The following is a 20,454-nucleotide window of genomic DNA, read 5'->3' as shown; positions in this document are numbered from 1 at the left end:
ATGAATGCAAATTATTAATTTTTTATGTCAAAAATATTATTTTTTTATTATAGATATGGATCGGGTCAACTCATTTTATGAATATAGCTCCGTGAGATAATTGTACAAGAGACCTATTTTAACAAAAATCATACAATATTTCAGTTAATTAGATTAGGTACACGAAATAATCTTATTATATGTATATATAATTATTGATGTCCAAGTCCATTTTCTTCGACCTTATCAACAACTCTGGCTTTATGGGGTGAAGACATTGACCCCCATACCAAGAATTATGATTGCAAAAGCCACAACAAAATACAGAAGACGATTGTTAGCCGATTCCAGTTGCTTGTCCGTGATTGCTCTAACATGGCCTGAGGATGCACTACACATTGAATTCGATCTCGTTTCATGGCTCGATGGATCGACCTCTCCAACGTAGAATTCGTCCAACATCAACCTGGCCGCGCTCCCGTGGCCGACATCCTCAAATTCGTTGCTCGCATCCTTGCCTGAGAAATTATATTATTCTATCATGTTATATTTCAGATACAAAATTTGTAGATTAAGAAAAATTAAATATGTTGAAATAATATCATTTCTAATAAACAGATTTATCGTTGCATATATATAGTAGTTCTATATATATATATTCATATTTAAAGTGAAAAGTAATATTTGTAACATAAAAATAATATTATTTTATAGATCAAGTTAAATAGAAAATTCGTGTCACAAAATTAACTTTTTCAGATATATTTATATTTTATACCTGCTGATTCCAATAAGACTTCATCGCCACCAGGGTGCTCGCTCAGGAAGTTTGTCACGTTGTAAACCTGTATTTGAAGTTTAGCAAATAATTTTAAAAAAATAATTAATTATCATTAAAATGTAAAACATTTATGAATCCCAATAAATTGGTTGATCGAAAGCGGTCAACGGTAGAAGATCGAGGGACGAGGTTGGTGATGGTTCAATAACTAAAAATAAAAACACCTAAATTCCATATATTATTTTCTTTAAATACGATTTTATCATCAAAAAATCAATTGAAATACCTCGATTCATCGTCCAAATCGATGACGATTCAATAATAATTATCGCGGAAGCAAGAATGATGGACCAATTGTGTTGTAGGGGAAATTTAAAAACAGGATTTCATGCTGAAATTTCCGAAAATTCCTTGAATATATATATTTTGCAATGAGGAAATAATTTCTTGATCAACAGAACTAAAGAAGTAAAAACCCGAAACTCCACCATTTCCATCACAAAATGATAATAAAAAATAATTTACGAATCGAAACATATATGAAAAGTTGTTGGAAAAGAAATAACTTTTAGAGCACCTTAGAATTAATGATGACCCAGCAATCTTCAGAATTGTTATGAACAGAAACCTCAGAATAGCTAAGTCGTTTGCTTGCTGAAGCCATTTGTTTTCCTTCTTAGAATCTTATACAAATTATAGCCTCTCGATATATATGATGTTCTGAATTAGAAATATATAGTTATATATATAAAATAAATACTTGAATGCTACAAATCTTGGAATTATAGTTCGATATGTATGTTTAATAATACTTTATGTATAAAAAAAATTGTACAATAAAAACATGAATTTAGGGTTTTTTTTTAAAAATAATTTAAAATTAAAAAATTATTTCAAAAGTAATTTTAAAAAAAAAAAGTTGGACGGAAATACCGCAATCCGTGCTTTGTAAGCGCGGACGCTGCTAACGTGGAACAGCGTCCGTGCTTACAGAGCACGGAGCCGCGCCACGGTGGAGAGCGCGGACGCTCTTACGTGGACCAGCGTCCGCGCTTGCAAAGCGCGGACGCTGGTCCATGTATACAGGGTCCGTGCTTCGTAAGCACGGACCCTGTATATTGTAATTTTTTTTTTTTGAGATTATCACCTTCCACATGGCGCTGCTCCATTCGACCACCTCTTATCTGTTGGATTCCTTCTTCTTTCCTTCTCTTTTTTTTCCCCTCTCATTTTTGCATTTTCAGATTATCCTTTACGCTCTGAAAAATTTTTGAGAAGAAGTTGAGAAAATCTACAACATATTTCAGAATGGCAGATAATCGAAATCCAGAAGATTCCAGTGTCCTCTATTTACAAGCGACACATATGTCATCAAAAGTTTCTTCGTTGACCGTCGATGATATTATGAAAGTGAAGAGGTCAGACAATTTGATTTGGAAGTTATATACTGATAATTACTTACACAATCGTGTACTGGTATATTTAAATCATATGGGTTTTTATGGAGTTTTAGAATGTGGCTCTCAAGTGTATGATAATCATTTGATTACTGCTCTTGTTGAACGTTGGCGACGCGAAACACACACGTTTCATTTTACATGTGGTGAAGCAACAGTCACGTTACAAGATGTTTCAATAATTTGGGGGCTAACAAGTGATGGAGAAGCAGTAACTGGAGTAGATGTGTCACATAAAGTTGAGGAATGGCAACACATATGTTTGGATATGTTGGGATTTTTGCCAGCATCAAAACATTTGAAAGGTGGTCATCTTTCTATGACTGCACTATACGATTATTGTATGTCTAACCTTGTTAATGATGATACTTCGGAAGTAGATGTTGTGAAATTTACTCGTTGTGTTGCGCTAATGATTATTGGAGGAATAATGTTCCCTGACTATCAAGGAGGGTCTACTAGGCTAATATTTTTGCAACTGCTAGGAATAATGTTCCCTGACTGAATAATCCTTCACAGATGCAATAAGATCATTCTTATCTTTAAATAACATATTAACGCATAATTCACCCTTATCCGGATTGTAATAGCTTGATTGCACTTCAGAAGGTACATCGACAGAATCAGCAGGTTCTTCCCCAAAAATTTGTTGAAAAAATATGGCATTTCAGAAGTGTTTGAAAGAAATGGTACGGTCTGCCTATGTAATGTGTCACGCGGTGGTTGTCGAGATGATGTCCCCTCATCAGGATTTGTAAAAGTATTCACTTCATTATCAACATTCACATCTTCTTCTTCAGACTCGCTGTATGACATATCGGGTTCAGAGTCAGTCCTACAAATATCATCATTATTGGCCTGATCCGGACAACTAGCACTCGTATGTAATGTTGGATTCGGCCAATATGGAGCATTAATTTGTTCCGACGAGACATTGATATATTGATCCCAAGACCCACTTACATCATCGAAACTCATATTACCGAGTCCTTCAGTAACCTGTGGAACATAAGATTCTTGCTCCTGGAAACCACCATATGTAGACGTACCGGGTTGGTTATAGAAACCTAAATCGGATACATGTGGAACATATGATTCAGGATCACCAAATCCAACATCATGCTCAATTGAATTTGCTTCCACGTACAGATGCAAAATATGCATATTGTCACAATGCATTACAAACTGTAAAGCATCGTCATCAACGAGATGGACTTGAATTTCATGTCAAGATGCTCTCTCCATGAATGAATACTTTGTTGACATCTTTATAGAAAAATTCGCTGGATCGATTGCTAACATTTTATGCACAACTTCAGCTAAGTACTCCATCAAATTAATAGATCGTAACACTCGTATCGGTCTAACAAATGGAATGCTATATTCAACTGATCCATTATCGCTAACTATATGACCACCAAAATATAAGAGTGCGTCGATGTTAGACATTGCTAACGAAATTTGAAAGAAAATTTACGAGAAAATTGATAACTCATTCGTTGCATTTCTTATCAATTATATAGGAGAAAAAAAGCGAAAATTATTCAGATTTACAATATTGTAGTTCACGTGAAAATTCATATCTTTAGCTTTCAGTTGAAATGTCGGAGATAAGATAAAAAGCTGAAATGGTCAGAGATAAGAGGCGGTCGAATGGAGCAGCGTCATGTGGAAGGTGATAATCTCAACAACCAATAAAAATCGATAAAGATTAAAAAAAATTACAATATACAGGGTCCGTGCTTACGAAGCACGTACCATGCATACATGGACCTACAAGCGCGGACGCTGGTCCACGTAGGAGCGTCCGCGCCGTAAGCACGTACCATGCATACATGGACCTACAAGCGCGGACGCTGGTCCACGTAGGAGCGTCCGCGCTTGCTAAGCGCGGACGCTCCACCGTGGCGCGGCTTCCGTGCTCTGTAAGTACGGACGCTGTTCAACGTTAGCAGCGTCCGCGCTTACAAAGCACGGATTGAGGTATTTTCGTCCAACCTTTTTTTTTAAATTACTTTTGAAATAATTTTTTAAATTTAAATTATTTTAAAAAAAAACCCATGAATTTAATACAAGTTATAAATTTATTTTAACTTGATTGTTTTAGTTGTATAAGTAATTTAATGGGGACAAAAACTTGTGTGAGACGGTCTCACGGGTCGTATTTTGTAAGACGTATGTCTTATTTGGGTCATCCATGAAAAAGTATTACTTTTTATGCTAAGAATATTACTTTTTATTGTGAATGTCGGTAGGGTTGACCCGTCTCACATATAAAGATCCGTGATACCGTCTCAAAAGAGACATACTCGTTTGTGGGAAATCTTGATTCTGTTTGGCGACATTCATTTTCTTAATAACTCAATGAATATAGTAATTAAAAATATATTCTAACGAATTTACCCACATAGGTAGGAGAGATGTTGAGATTATATATACGATAAAGAACAAGTATAAATATCAAACACATTAGCACAAACATACAATAAACAGTATATTAAGATTAAATATAAAATTGAGAATCTATTGTTCGATTTTACAAGCAAAAGCAGTCAACATTATATATAGACAGTTTAAAAAATATGACATTTTTTTTATAAAAAAAAACAAAAATATGACATTTGAATATCGTAAAATATGAAGGTTTTCATAATTAAGTTTTCAATATATCCCACTAGTTCTTTCTAATTTTCATTTTTTTAAAAAAAATTATCACGGTTTATTTCAAATTTGTATAAAATCTTAAATTTAATTAGTTTTTAAGAAGCTAATGCTTAGAATTTGATATTCGATTTAAACTTGAGAGTTTATACACCAAATATAGTAACATTCCAAACTTATCGTGAGGAACAATATTGACGTTTCAAGTTTGCCATGGCAACAAATATACACATATAATGAAGTTGACCAACATTTTTCCCAACATGTTTGCGATTATAAATGACAATGGGTATGGGTAGAAAAGATATTTGACCCGAACCCAATCTATTTGGGTCGTGTTTGGATGATCTTAAATAGATGTGGGTCGGCTATGGGCATTCAATTTTTGTACCCACACGGGTATGGGTCAGGTAATGATTTTAATAATACCCAACCCATATAAAAAAATCCGTTTAGGTTTATGCATCAATTTATTTTTTATATGGGATTTAGTAGATTGAATATTGTTATATCCAATTAATATGTAGTGGGATTTATATGGAATATTGATTCCATAGAATTGCTACTTTTGAATTTTAGTTGATAGTGTGTTATATAATTTGTTTGAATATTTTTATAATGATCAAACAACTTAAAAATAAAAAATGCCAGGAAACATATTATTAATATAATTAATTATATGACAGGTCTAAGGGCATTGACGGGTAGAAAACGTTAACTTTAATTTGGTTATGGGTTGAGACGATATGGGTCTAGGTTTAGATGGGTCGGGGCGAATATCCGTACAATTTTTGTACCTAGGAAATGTTAGAATCGGTCGAGTATGGGCCACTGATTGGCTAAATATAGCAGCGGCGGGACTCGATCGATCTGTGACATCTGACATGGCCATCTTCCTGCCTAAGTCTCCGTTTGTCAGCAAGTATCTTTGATGACATAGCAAAAGTATTGTGCAGGAATATATGTTGCTATTGCTAATGAAGTAATATGGACTTAATGATGGTTGGTAATGACATGTTCTCTGGATTTCCTTGTGTCGAGTAGGAAAAAGCAAATACACTTATTGAGCTAATGGCCACCACATCACGTAATTGATTTAGCTCTAAATATTCTCCGACCCCGTTGAAAATTTTCTTGGTGGTGGGTTGAGTTTTGATATCAGGTACATTAGAAGTTGGACTTAAGTCAACCTCAAAAGCTAGCTCGGGTAGAATTGTTCAAGTCCACATATGCAATTCTCATAACTCTATACACATACACATATATGTATGTATCTTTAATTTGGTTAATATGGGTACAGATGCAAAATCCAAAATGCATACAATATATCTCCCCGTTTCAAGATTCAAACTTTTAAAAAATACGGTTCAATCTCGAGCGTTTAATTAATTAAATAGTCATGAAAAAGAAGGTGGTGACCTGTGATACACATTAATGAAAAGAGGTGAAAAAGGTGAGGTGATTTTTTATGTGAGGTTGAAATTAATCCCAAGGCTCCTCGCCTCTTCACATGTATATGTATATATCTTGCGAATTTGTACATGTATAAAGTCAGAACTCAAGTACTCCATTTTTTAAGATAATATTATAAGCTTCCCTTCTTCATATATTTCAGACAATAGTACATAAAATATCAGTTATTTCCACGCAAAAAACAAGACCCTTTTATTCATTTTTCACTTCTCTGATTTTTCCTACTGTTTCTATGAAGGTTTAAGGTGTGGTTCACTCATTTTTGTCTTTATTTGTCTTTCATTTATGTGCTTGTGTAATTAATTATTTTTGTCACTACATGATATGTCAAAGTACCAATTATTTGATTTAAATTTTTAGTTTTGTTTCTTGATCAATTGTTTTTTGCATGATTCAGGATGGTGGACCATAGCTGTAAAAAAATTCTGTCTAGGACTGTCTTTTTTCATGATTTGAGCATACTAGGGTTTCTTGGGTAAAAGCCAGTGGTGTTGTATATAATGGAGAAAGATGGAAGCTACCCGGTATGCTTATATATATCGTGTATTATATATATAAAGAATTTATATTTCTTGTTTGCTATGCTAGCTCTTACAAAATGTATATTTTGACAAAATTAACGTTTGCCATCAAGTAAAGATTGTGTGTGTATGATTTTAGCTACCTGTCTGGCTGTTTCACTGATTTGTTTAATTATTTTGTCGCTGTTGATTAAAGGGATCGGAGTATTTTCTGAGGTAATTATGCCCATGTTGTTTTACTTTGAAGTAAATGTTTTGCAGGGAAATCTGCCTGGACTGGACTATTCTCTTGAAGCTCAAACTCATGATCAAGAATTAATGAAGCAACAAATTGGAGAAGGATCCACTAATCAAAGTACGAATCAAATGGTGGATTACATGATAAATACGACGCAATCTCTGCCGCTACAGCCTTCTCTAGCGTCAAATTTTTGTGGTTCATCTTCATTCGACAAGTTGAGTTTTGCAGATGTGATGCAGTTCGCTGATTTTGGGCCTAAGTTGGCCTTAAATCAAGCCAAAACCTGCGAGGAAGAAAGCGGTATGGATCCTGTTTACTTCCTCAAGTTCCCTGTTCTGAACGACAAGTTGCAGGAGGATCATCATCTCTCGTTAATGGCTCCTCAAAATTTCGGAGAAAATCAAGAAAGCTACAAAGGGTTGAGTGAAGATAGAATAGGTGATGATCAAACTAGGATTGATATCGAAAATAATGCTTCGGTGCAACTGAGGTTTCTTGGAGAAAATCTCGAAAAAAGTCCACTAGTAGAAGGTGGTAGTAGTAAGAGCAAGAAAAAGAGGCCAAGAACTTTGAAGACAAGTGAAGAAGTTGAGAGCCAAAGGATGACACATATCGCGGTTGAACGGAACCGAAGGAAGCAAATGAACGAGCACCTTCGCGTTTTGAGATCTCTGATGCCTAGTTCTTACGTCCAAAGGGTAAAAAAACTTCACACGTATAAGCTTTAATATTACCTTCGTGTTAGTTTCCTCAAAAATGAAATCCCCTTCATTTCTAACAGTGTAAACTTTAACCCGAGTACATCGTGTTATAACCATCAGGGTGATCAAGCTTCGATAATTGGTGGAGCCATTGAATTTGTGAGGGAACTAGAACAACTCCTCCAATGCCTTGAATCACAGAAAAGAAGACGTCTCTATGGCGATGGCCAGAGGCCTGGAGAGACGTCCCTCGGTGTCCAGACTCCTCAACCGCCATTGATGTTTCCTCCGGTGGGTGTTCCAAATGATCCACAAACGAAGCTTCTTGAATATGACACTGGATTACAAGAGGAAACAGGTGAGAGTAAGTCATGCTTGGCAGATGTTGAAGTGAAAGTTTTAGGGTTTGACGCTTTGATCAAGATTTTATCAAGAAGAAGAGTTGGCCAGCTGATTAAATTGATAGCTGCACTCGAAGATTTGCAGCTTAGTATTCTTCATACCAATATCACAACTATTGAGCAAACTGTTCTCTATTCTTTCAATGTCAAGGTACGTACTTCTCAACTTTTCTAAATAAGAACAACATACATGTATTTTCAATTTACAAATTATTAATTAGTGACGCTTTATGCATGCAGATTGGTGGGGAAGCAAGGGTTGCAGCGGAAGATATAGCCAACTCAGTTCAGCAAATATTTAGTTTTATCCATGCAAATAGTGGCATATGATTGAACTACATGTACTTTTTTTTAATGAATGAATAATCTTGAATATTTACTGTCATTACTTTTCTGTTTGAAACCTCTACGCAGCAGTATATTTTAAATCTTACACTTATTAATTACTAAATATCGATTCAATTAGTGGCCGGTCTAATTATTTAATTAATTTAGTATTAATCCATTTAATTAATTCCACGTGTAATTTTCCGTAATTTATTTCTACATTAATTACTAAATATCGATTCGATTGCAATGTTGATGGTTAATTAATTCTATTTTTCTATCGACAACTTTTCTATGTCCAAATAACCCATCAATTTAATAAATGATAATACGAAATGACAAGATCGATAAGAAAGGATACTTAAGCCTTCATTTATTACAAATAAAATGGATCCGTGATTTTTGGGGGAACAAGATTTAAAGTTTGATAACGAAAAATTCAATGTACGTACGTAGGTGGAAAATAATTTTTTTGCAAAAAAGTTTTTTTATATGCTTGGCTTCTATTTTAGTTCACCGTGCATGATAATAGGGGTATCCAGTACGTGGATGATGTGGAAATTTGGTTTTGTAAAAATTGGTTGTCTCACGGGTCGTATTTTGTGATACGGATCTCTTATTTGGGTCATCCATGAAAAAATATTGCTTTTTATGCTAAGATTATTATTTTTTATTGTGAATATCGATATGGTTGACCCGTTTCACAATAGACCTATTTTTGTAAATTTTGATACTTTACAAAATCTGCCCTTAATATGACTTTTGATAATTATAATATTACCCTATTTTGTAAAAAATTTATTAAACTTAAAAAAAATTAATACAAACACACGTGACGTGTACATCAAATACTAGTATATGTATATTACATATATATGTGTGTTGTACTTGTGATTTGTCAACTTCCAATTCATTTTTTCCAGTAATTAACTGATTTATTATAGAATCCACCAAGAAAGTCAACGACGTCCCTGACCTGGAACAAGTTTGACTTTATAGAGTTGACCGTGTCAGAAATCATAACCCGGCGATGTTTGATGTCGGATTTTTCCATCTGTGTTGGGACCCTCCCTTGTACTCATTTTGAAGCTCAGATTTGTGATTTTTTTAGAGAAACAAAGGGATAAATATATTTACAGCCTCGTTTGAAGGTTTACGAGGATGTACCTCCACCATATGACAAGATCAAGGGGATGATTATTCCCGACACTCTCAAGTGAGTTCACTGCTGAGATATATATTTATTTACCTTTATGTTTCATTTGTAGTGTCTGATACCTGGTATTTTTATATTGGCTGTTTGACAAATAGGGTTTTGCGGAGTACTGTTTATTGGGTAGACTCTCGGCTGAGGTTGGATGGAACCACTATGATATTATCAGGGTAAGTTAAATGCTCAATCTCTGGTATATGCGCGTCTGTCATTGACATGTTTTACAAATGAATCTTCCTATTTTCTGTAAACATATAATGTAGCACTGTGGCGACTTGCATTTGATATTCGTTTTCTTTTCATGTCTCAAAACTTCTTGTGTATATCTCCTGATCTGCCTCTACCGTTAATTCACTGTAGATTGTGTTTGTTGATAGAGTCAGACAATTTGTTTATTTCAGTGATTTTAAGATTTGGAAACTGGTCTTTAAAATTCTCTCAGGCATTAACTTATTGTGGATCTTTATGTTTTGTTTTTCTATTTTATCAAGATTTCGTGGCACATGTCTCCTTTTCATATAATATTATGTCCGATTATTTAGGCGCCGGAGATGAAGAGAAAAGATAGAGCTGAAGCAATGTACAAGAGGAAGAAACAGTGAGAGTTAAAGCGGAGAAGGTTGCTGGGAGAAGCTCGGAGCTCAACTTGATGTGCTTGTTCCGATCAATAGTATGATTTTTTGCTAGTGATAACGAGGTTTTGTTACCCACATGGTAGTTGGACGGTCCAAATTTAATATCATTTGAGGTTTGGGTGTTAAAAAAAAAGACATGGATCCCTCACATTTGAAAGATTTTGGATTGTCCTAACAGTTGGATCGAACTCTCCATGATAATGATTTCCATTGGAAAATAGTTCTGACTCTAGCTACTAGAGTAGTTTCTTGTTGAGTTAGTACATTATCGAATATTGCACTACCATATATTTTAGGTCCAACTTGATCTGTGATTGGTATCAAAACTATTTCAATCCCTACCTATTCAGAACAAAAACAGCGGCGGAATCCTAGGTATACATTATGCATTTGCAATTTTAGATTCCATGGTTAATTTTTATTAAATTTGTCAAAGTACCTTACATCGAACAACACAATGTATTCAAATAAAAGATTATTTTTCTTATATTTAAAATAATAATGATTTTTTTGGTCTGACAAATATTTAGGCAGTATAAAAGCATAGGAAAAACGACTTAGAATGAATTATTGGGTAGCCTTGGAATGGAGCACGCTAATAATATTAACAAGAATGAATAAATAAAATCCCTACTGAATGAGACAAAAACAGCTTCTCAGTTGCGTCTGAAAATCGCCATAAATTTCCTTGAAATATTAAGTCCATTACCCTTGATTCCTTCCCCCGACTTTTATTTCAAAGGAGAATCCAAGAAAAGCGCACACTATACCCGGAAGAAATTTACGCCCGAGTAAAATTATACTATGTTAGCAAGTACAGTGGAATACAGCGTTGCCAAAGCAGCGTGCCTTGTTCGCTATCTTTCTTACACCGGTTTCATTATTAGAAGGATCTACAGTTACAGAGGATGTGTTTGTCCTATCCATGATATTGATTTCAGGAGCTTCAAGGATAGTCTTGGACGGGGACAATGCTCGCTGCATTGCCCATATCGCGAGTGGTCTCATGTATATGAGAGATCGGAAATGCCCTCCAGTGGTCCAGCCTTCCGGAGTCTGGAAGGCGTATCTGAAGCGCAAAGAATGTGAATAAGATCTTGTGAATGATACTTAAATATCAACAAACTCAAAATTCTTGAAATGTTAGGCAGAAAAATTCGAGAATTTTCAGGTACAGAAAAATTGAAATCTTGGCACTTACCCGAACCCTTCTTCAGACCAGCCAGCAAGGAATATACCTTTTGCAGTTGTGAAGGCCTGCTCCTCCATTCCAGCATGAATCATGGTAGCCGCAACGCCATAAGTCACACCAGTCCATATTTCGCGAGATTGCATACACGTGGTGTCTATCTTACCGTTTGGATACATCCCATTTACGGCACCCATCCGGCCTCCTTTAATTTTCATAACATTAAAATCATATATTTTCTGAAGCGTACTTCGAATCTTGGAATCTTCAAAAAGATCCGGCAAGCCCGAAGAAGCTGTGTACCACTGCCCGGCAAGTTGATCAGTCTGGATAGACTTGCTGTTACTGCTAGACCCGCTGTCATAGTTAAAATACGTGCCGTTCCACAATTTTTCTTCAAAAACAGCTTTGGCCTTGAAGAATTTCCGGTTGCATTTCTCAGCAAAGGCAACATCGCCTAGCTGTAAGGCCATTGCTGCTGCAGCTTGAAGGGCAGCTAGCCATAAGGAACCACAGTAGGCACTTATACCATGAACGGTCCAGGTGTCATAAGTTTGATCTGGGAACCCGTCATTTTCTATCAGACCATCTCTATCTCGATCGAACTGATCCATGTATTCGACTGCGGCACATACCGCTGGCCAAACATCGGCCCCGAAAGAGAAATCTCCTGTTGCAGCAAAGTCTCGATAAACCTGTAGAATAAACTTTGGATTCAGATCTTTCCACCTGCTTGTGTCATGTATGTTATACGCGTTCATTTCATGCCAGGGATCGTGAGTTCCAAGATCGTGAGGAACGGCTCCTTTCACCTTACGAATTCCCCAGTTCCCCTCCGCAAGAAACTTCACTTTTCTTGTATCCTCGGCTAACACTGCTTTAGCAAATTCACGCTGAATTCCAAGCTCAATTTTTGGAAACAGCTCGAGAAGTGCAAAAGAAGCATAGAAATGCACGTCATATGTACACCACATTATATATTCAACACCTTCCAGATATAAAAACCGGCCCACATCACGACTGCTGTTCATTGATTCCATGAACTTACTAGAGGGCGATTGAAAGCACTTGTCCTCCATATGAGTGCCTGAATCTTGTTGATCTACGTATCTTCTAGAAGCTATACCACCTTCTATTGGATCAGCTTTTAAAGAAGTTTTGCAACCATTTTCAGTCGTTACTTTAAGAATTTCAACTGGCCTATGCACTACCCTTGATTCGGTTGATTCTGCTGGTTTACTATCTGTGATTATGGATTTGATACCAGTTGACTCGTCGTTTTGTAAGGAAGAGTCTGCATGAAAAAATAATCACGGAAATGCTTACGCAAAAATCATAGCAAAAGAGAGAACACAAAAACTAGAACTTCGAGAAAACAATCGTGTGGCAGTCCGCTCAAGCTTTGTCATATTATATTGCAATGAAATGTAGTCTAAAAAATGTTCTTGAAGGAAAAAACAGTTTTAACTACCATTTGTGACAGGCTAAAAGCAAGAGCAGAACTTAAGTGGATAATAATGAAAAAAGATCAATAAATATCAATTAATACCAATCCAGACTGTTCCCCCAGAAACCAGAAAATATAGCTCGTTGAACAGCGTAAACCTATACCTGCATACCAAAGATCAATATTGTAAAATATATCATACACAATCTTCTCAAAATGAACAATATTTGTCGGAGAATAATTAGAACAGATAATTTCATTGTCAATAAAATCATTATTGTAGGAAAAAAAGTGTGACTGGTGAAAAACATTTCTACGAATTTTACCATTCAGGAAGACGGTCGTCTTTAAGAATAGGGTTCTGCCACTTTTCGATCTCTTCCTCCCATAGTTTATAATCTGATACATTTTTAGAACACGAGTAATTAAGTTAAATTTATAATAAGCAAAGATTTGTTAACAATGGTAAAGAAAAAGCACATCTTAAAGGTGCTATGAATGAAGAATACTCACTTGTAAGTGCATCATGCACCAAATCTTTAGCCGCCATTTCAGAGGTGCCATAAAATTTAGTATACCTCCTGGAATCCAAGAGAAGGAAAATAACATGTAAAATAAGCAAAAAACATTATCAGACTCTCAAAAACCACTACCCAAATGTAATATTCTTAACAGTCTAGTTACGTCGCCAACAAAATCAGCGAGAGAAGCCAAAGGAGGGCTAGCAGGGACAATTACCACAATACCCTTGTAAAGATTTCAAGACCACACACACAGAGATATATATGTGTGTATACACATGCACACATTTACAAATGATTTTGTTGCCCCTAAATTTTACGAGTTTTAGTTTAAACCACCACCCCCCCCCCCCTCTCTTTCCTTTTTTTAAGGAACTTCTAGCTTCGCCATTGGACTTAGTTGTGAGTCGGACACTCCTAAAATCAATCTCATAAAACAAGTTATTGATTTACCTAGGATAGGACTTCCCCTTGCAAAATTTAACTTTAGGAGACGACCAAGAAACGGCAAATGCAACAGTGCATTTCCCATGAGGTTCAACCCATGTAGAAGCAGCAACAGCAGCACAGTACGTCTCTCCAGGTGATGATGGCATGGTAGGTCCTCTGCTGTAGTTCTCTCGATCAAAATGGCCATCCTACAGATTTGTGTGTGTAAGCCAATATAAGTTAAACTACCAAAAAACGAAAAATTTCAAGTAACACTTCTTAGGTCAGTAGAGGTGGGAATCTTTACCTGAACCATTTTTGCCCACATATCCTTTGCAGTTACACAGCTTCCTTCAGTCAGACCAAAACAAGGCAAAACTGATACACTCACATTCTGAGTCTCACATGCCGCAACGGCAAAGGTCACAGGAGGGTTATCTTTTGCTGTTCTGCAAGAAATTAATTTTATTTTACAAAATAGCACATTTGGTGCATATCTATTATGTCACAAGAAAAAGTTTCTTTTATTGGTCTATACTTTGAGTTATTTCTGTTTTCTATACTTGCAGCGGTGGTTGTGGCATTAGAAGGTTAGATGCCTCGTATTCAGAGATTCAACTATAATTTCTGTTTCTCATATTTTGTTTTTTTAATATCCGAGAAAGCTTGTGAGGTACCAAAAGAAGTGTTTGGAGATAAGTTGATTAAAAGAGAGAAGTTTATGTATTGTAAACTGCTTTGATTGCATAAACATGAAAAAGGAAAAATAAGGGAGAAAAACAGGAGAAAACAAACCAAAAAGACCAATTTCAAATAAGAATGGTACAAAAATTACAAAAGATGGATGGAAACTCTTATATTAACATTATGTAACTGCTGGTGAAATGCATAAAGAAATAAGAGCGCACACAGTCTGATGGGATTTGATTGAAGGCCGAGAACAAATAAAATATAGATTCCCACCAAAAAGAAGACTTTAGGTCTTAATGATCATTAATACTATTAGAGAACCAACATAAGAAGAAAAAGAGATTTTGGAATATGTTCCACAACCGAAATTTTTTAAAAACAGCAAGTCATCCTTAATAATAATAAGCTTGAAAATGAAGCTAATTTTTGCATGGGAAACCGTTTGACTTAAGCTGCACGGTCATTGCGTCACCTATAATAGGCATGCATTTTGGTTTATCCCAGAGTTGACCTGTTTTGCTTCATTAGAGGACCAGGGATGGTCTACTTCTTGACAATTTGGAAGAAAATAACCTAGTCTAGGATGGATTCTGGTTTTCTTTGGTACGAGTGGAACATATCATTCAATTTTACTTCTACAAAAGTGAACCGCAACACCTAAACTAAAATTCACAAACCAACAGTCATATTACTAAGTGTAAAGTTTGATGACTTGCTTGTGATGTAACAGCACGCCTGAAACTCCATCTTCACCTCTGAAAAAGTTGAGGAAAGGCCACATAAACATAAAGTGTCAAAATTTCAACAACATACAATGAAAGAACAAACTTAGTTTGGAATAGATTCTCACATAAATGGTTCATTAACATGATCTCCCGACGTATGTGAGATACCTCCAATGGAATTCTGCATTAATCAAAAGGTAAGAACTGAAAAGGCCAGAAATTTTCTCATGGGCACACAGCCACGTTTACTTCCATCAATCAGAAACAAAAAAATGGGGAAAAACTCACCGCCCATGTAAAAAGAAGGTTGACCTTTGCTCTCTCCTTTCCAGTGTTTGCCAACTAAAAAATGACAAAAAGAAAATGATGTTGTATAAGCAAAGAACAGCATCAGTATTTCCTCAACAATAAGAACGTAGTTTAAAGTTAGATCCTAAGGTACAAAAATATCATTTTACCATAATACGTGAAATACTATTCACACTAAACCCTTTCATGGCATTTGTAACTCACGGAACTAGAAAATTTTGTTTTGTTATTATAGGATAAATACTAACTGAAATCCTGAGAAAATAATCCAACATTTTTACATGCATAATTTCATAGTTCTACGGAGAAATTTTTATATTCCACAACCAAGCATGGAGAGATTTGCAAAACCATATAGCATGAGACGGAAACTTTACATACAGTGTAAACGAACACGGCTGTTGGAAGGCTGCTTTCCCGATAATTATGTGGTATAAATGGTGATATTTGCCGACAAGAAATTTTTAACTCGGGATCTGGTTCACCTATAGACACAAAATTGTTACATAAAAATGTAATCCATGTAAAAAAAAAAAAATTTAATTTACAAAATTACCATCATATACAGTCCACGCTCTTGGAAATAACGCATGATATGTGGAATGCTGGCCTGTTAAATTCCATCCCCATGATGCTATACCTTGATCGCAAGACTTCCTGAGATGCAAATGATATATAGTGCTATTAATAATTTATTCTCAAGGTTTTTAAGACAAACAATTAAAAAAAGAGGACAATTAGGCAAAACGATGGTATAAATGCAAGATGGTATTTCTGACATGGTGTGCCTTCCCTCACAAACTAACGTTAGTAGTAACCTCTAAACTCTAGTCTTTGCTTGATTTTGTCAAGAAACCAAATAGAATGTAATGTGACAAGAAGAAAAGTTTTTAATCAGAAAGGTAGGGATTAACCGCAACACTGCATCAACCATGTGAGAGCACACATAGCCACTCAAATAGATACATATGACACAATCCATCATAATTTCGCCTCGGAAAAAGCAATATCATTCCACTCTCCAAAATTACGTGAATCTGAACTTGTTCTATAAATATAAGAAGGGAACAGGAATGAGATGTCAGGGCTAGAGGTCGTACTACAAAAAAAGGCTCAATAGGCTATAACATAACGATGGATAAGAGCATATTAGGCTATAGGAGTGTTAGAAATCATTTATTTAGCCAAAAAGCACCGAACCATCAAGAATCCGCATTTTGTGACTTTTTCATCAAGTGAATATTAAACAAAAGTTCAAGAAAAACTGAAACTTCTCATTATCCTTACCCTAAACCTTCATGTTGGCCAGGAGCTAGAACAGATGCATACTTTTTGTTTCCTCCATCTCGAGATATAAAAATCTGTGGATTTGTAAATCGTTAGGTGGTCTTGAATGAACTTTTTACAATTAACTAGTTATTTTACTTTCCTAATTGTGCTCTTTCATCCTTTATGCATATGCATTTATTTTAAGCTTCCACTTTCTGGGTTGGATAGCACTTGAAAAAAAAAATTCCCCAGAAATAAATAGATTATTACTTTTTTTTTAAAACGAGAAATAAATAAATTTTGCTAAGCTGGAGAAAAAAGACAGATTCTCAATCAAAACTTATTAACATGTCAGACCCAATGTCTCACTCATAACATGTATGGTACAGATTATCAAAATGTAACAGCTGAATTATCAAGAAAACACACAAAAAGGAGTCACTATTGTTCCATAATAACTCTATTGTTCCATATTAACTATTTTCTTTTCAATATCCACTCCCACCAACAACTAAGTGAAGCCAGATCCAAGCAGCCAAATAAAGAACAGATGAATGATGTCAATTAGACGATCTTACAGAGAACTGGTTGACCATCATGGGAGATGTCTCGCATATGCCAGGAAGTATTTGAAAATGCCTGAATTCCCCTCTGAAGCCTCTAGATATGCTACCACTTCTGTGATAACATGTAGATTAACTAGTAATTAGCTCAGGTAGAAACAAAATAGAATTTGGCAGAGTACCAATGCTGAGTACTAAGTGTACTACTTACCCCATCCCACCAAGTGGAACTCCCTGTGAAGCAGAAGGTTTGCAACTTTCTCGAGTGAAAGGATCTATCGGTGCTTTCTGTACAAAGGGCAAACTTTAAAAGGACACAACAACAATAATAACTCGTGTTTGCTTTCATTTTGTACATCAAAGAGCTCTTTTTTAAATGGTGGCAAAGGGGAGAACTTTACTCTTCCATGCGACGCTTCTTCCTGTACATAATTCCACAAACGTATTCCGAGTCGAACCTATAGACATTGTAGCAAATTTCAGTTAAAATCGAATCAGGAAGTGAGCGCTTCATACAATTTTTTAGCTGGCAGGTTACATCGATATTGTTGATTACCATTTTCACTGCTTCTGTGAACGTGACACTGAATTCTTTGAGAATACTAGCTTGGCTATTCAATTTCCTTCTCCATGCTTGTTCGGGAGGTGAAGCACTATCAAAATCAAGCTGCACACAATAAACTCACAAACTCAAAATGGCGTATATTATGAATAAATGCTCCAGATATGCACTTGAGCTATTTACATTTGATAATGATGATGGAAAATGGACACAATTATATGGATTTATCGGCTAAAATACATAACGTGCAGATTCCATGGTCAGAATACCAACAAAACATACTCATGACACCATGTCTATAAATAACAATACTATCTTGTCGCATAAACTTAGAATCGTATTAACATCAACAAGGGAAAAAAAGAAACAAACAATTGAAATTCACATAGAGAAGCACACATGGTGAATATAAAGTCCGTTCTATTCATTATACTTATCTTTCTCCTAATGGTAGCGGTCTCAATAAAAGAAAAAAGTGCTAACACGACAAAGAGGTTTGCACTAAGACGCCAAAACCAGCTATACAATTGCATATTTTGCAACATAATCTCTCTTTTTTTACTGAAAAAATAACAAAATCGAAGAAGAAAACAAAATCGAATATTCCCCTTTCTGCAGAATCTTCATCATATAATGATTTGCTAAAGGTGCAGCGAGTTTCAAACTAAAACAAGGTAGGAAGATGATTTACCTCAGACCATTAAAATTACACGCGGTCAGTCCTATGCTCTAGCAAAAGAAACACGCTACAATTCACCAGTAAATTTAACCGTATAGGCACATCTCCAAACAGGAAATACAGAATGCACAATCCAATATTCTTCGTACAGCCAATTGAAGTTTGTATAAACACACACATGAAAAACGAAACGAAATCAAAATTTTCAGCCAAATACAAAATTCTAAAGAAAAACACAAGATATCCCAGATGAAGAAGAGCTTACCAACTGTAAAGTTGTCCGATTTATATATTCTTCTGGAGGCCATGAATTCTTTCTAAAATGAAACAAGTTGCCGCTCACCATTTTGACTCTCTTTATGTACCTAAATCTCTATATGTTTATATACTCAAGATTGGATTTTTATACAGACATCGCAATCCAAATCACTCAAAATTTTCAAAACCTCTTTATACAAACAAAAATTAAGGAAGAAACACAAAAATTAGACTCAAATCCTCCCAAAAAACCAATCTTTAAATCTAGCCCACTTTTTTTGGATAAATCATTACAGGTTTACTTGAAGTATCAAGCAGTAAAACCTCAAGAAAATGGTAATAAGTCGAAAAGAAGAGGTGGGGATAAAAATAGGATCGAAATTATTGGGATTCGGATTTTGTCAGGTAATGAAAAATAAAATATGGGTCTCTTCCAAATCTCAACTGGGTATTTTTATTGAATTTTTCCTTGATTTTCTTTGTTTTCCGTAGCTTCTCCACAGGACAGAGGATCCACCACCTGGAAATGTGGAGTTCTGAATAGTCGCCAGGTGGTTATAAACCTAAAGGAACCAGTAAATTATACAGCAACACTTTGTGCATAAAAAACTAACACAATAATATAACACTTTGTCCCTGTCAGCCTCCTCCAACATGTTATATACCTAAAATATTGTAATCATATACTTTTTATAAAGGATATTATTATTTTTTGAAATACGTTTCTTTGAATTAGAGCTCCGACTTTATTCTTGTTCTCCATTGGTAAAAGATTTCGAGAGAAAATGGATATTAAAAAGAAAAGGAGAAGTATAAGATGATGGGTGTAAATTGGGGACTAAGCTGCATGATTCCATTGGTCTTCCATTATGATGAGATTTCAACCATGTGGAAAATGGATGGCCAAAGCCGACAATAATAATTAAGTATCATTCTTAGGCTTTGTTGGCTCATCAATTTTAGTAGCATATAATTATTTTTTTTATTTTTAATTGGTATTCATACCATATATAGTGAAACACATGGACATGGTGAATCCTCAGTCGATATTAAAATATATACAATCGATATAATATATATATATATATAGACACACATATATATATAAAAATCGCGACGACATAACATACGTGTATACATGTTGTGTGTGTATAATATGTATTGTTTACTTATAATATATTTTTATGTTTCATATAATTGTATTAATTATAATATTTTTAAATTGTATGTTACATTTATGGATTTTTCTTATTCTTATTCAATTCCACATTAATTTTCTTTAGCCACCATCTCGGACCTAGCTCAGGTACCGATAAATTAAAATATTTAAAAAAAAGTAATTATTTAAAACTGAAAATAGTCGTTTCAAGCTGTCAAGGAATACTAGTTTAGCATTCAAGAATGACAAAATTACATTGTACAA

General features: G+C 35.1%; 3 protein-coding genes and 1 long non-coding RNA gene across 6 annotated transcripts; 2 read left to right on the top strand and 2 right to left on the bottom strand.

The window, feature by feature from the left end:
• Positions 1–170: 170 nt before the first annotated feature.
• LOC140967640 (uncharacterized) lies at positions 171–1,466 on the bottom strand. Its single transcript, XM_073428328.1, has 3 exons — positions 1,338–1,466; positions 758–824; positions 171–497 (listed from the first exon to the last, which is right to left on the bottom strand). The coding sequence occupies exons 1-3, from the start codon at positions 1,422–1,424 to the stop codon at positions 241–243; spliced, it is 411 nt and encodes a 136-aa protein (XP_073284429.1). The 5' UTR covers positions 1,425–1,466; the 3' UTR covers positions 171–240.
• A 4,977-nt stretch (positions 1,467–6,443) lies between these two features.
• LOC140967572 (transcription factor FAMA) lies at positions 6,444–8,559 on the top strand. 2 transcript variants are annotated; one of them, XM_073428178.1, is made up of 5 exons: positions 6,444–6,596; positions 6,749–6,875; positions 7,134–7,811; positions 7,935–8,366; positions 8,456–8,559. In XM_073428178.1, exons 2-5 carry the CDS (start codon positions 6,852–6,854, stop codon positions 8,543–8,545), a joined length of 1,224 nt encoding a protein of 407 aa, XP_073284279.1. In that variant the 5' UTR covers positions 6,444–6,596; positions 6,749–6,851; the 3' UTR covers positions 8,546–8,559. The 2 variants fall into 2 exon arrangements, with proteins under 2 accessions (XP_073284279.1, XP_073284278.1); XM_073428177.1 differs by lacking the exons at positions 6,444–6,596; positions 6,749–6,875 and having other exon boundaries at positions 7,080–7,811.
• A 1,100-nt stretch (positions 8,560–9,659) lies between these two features.
• LOC140967482 (uncharacterized) lies at positions 9,660–10,610 on the top strand. 2 transcript variants are annotated; one of them, XR_012173586.1, is made up of 3 exons: positions 9,680–9,758; positions 9,854–9,925; positions 10,298–10,610. It is a non-coding gene; the product is annotated as an uncharacterized lncRNA (long non-coding RNA). The 2 variants fall into 2 exon arrangements; XR_012173585.1 differs by having other exon boundaries at positions 9,660–9,925.
• Positions 10,611–10,947: 337 nt separating this feature from the next.
• Positions 10,948–19,637, bottom strand: LOC140967495 (uncharacterized). Its single transcript, XM_073428038.1, has 18 exons — positions 19,039–19,637; positions 18,089–18,199; positions 17,934–17,990; positions 17,744–17,820; positions 17,548–17,647; positions 16,988–17,061; positions 16,257–16,357; positions 16,082–16,185; positions 15,680–15,733; positions 15,517–15,572; positions 15,383–15,421; positions 14,284–14,425; positions 14,001–14,185; positions 13,540–13,607; positions 13,353–13,425; positions 13,129–13,190; positions 11,592–12,873; positions 10,948–11,459 (listed from the first exon to the last, which is right to left on the bottom strand). The coding sequence occupies exons 1-18, from the start codon at positions 19,117–19,119 to the stop codon at positions 11,198–11,200; spliced, it is 2,928 nt and encodes a 975-aa protein (XP_073284139.1). The 5' UTR covers positions 19,120–19,637; the 3' UTR covers positions 10,948–11,197.
• Positions 19,638–20,454: the final 817 nt, after the last annotated feature.

This window comes from Primulina huaijiensis, unplaced genomic scaffold (genome assembly GCF_012295235.1).
Source record: "Primulina huaijiensis isolate GDHJ02 unplaced genomic scaffold, ASM1229523v2 scaffold25443, whole genome shotgun sequence".
NCBI classification, from domain to species: domain Eukaryota; kingdom Viridiplantae; phylum Streptophyta; class Magnoliopsida; order Lamiales; family Gesneriaceae; genus Primulina; species Primulina huaijiensis.
Note: the sequence above shows the minus strand (reverse complement) of the source record. Positions and strands in the feature narration are given on the sequence as shown.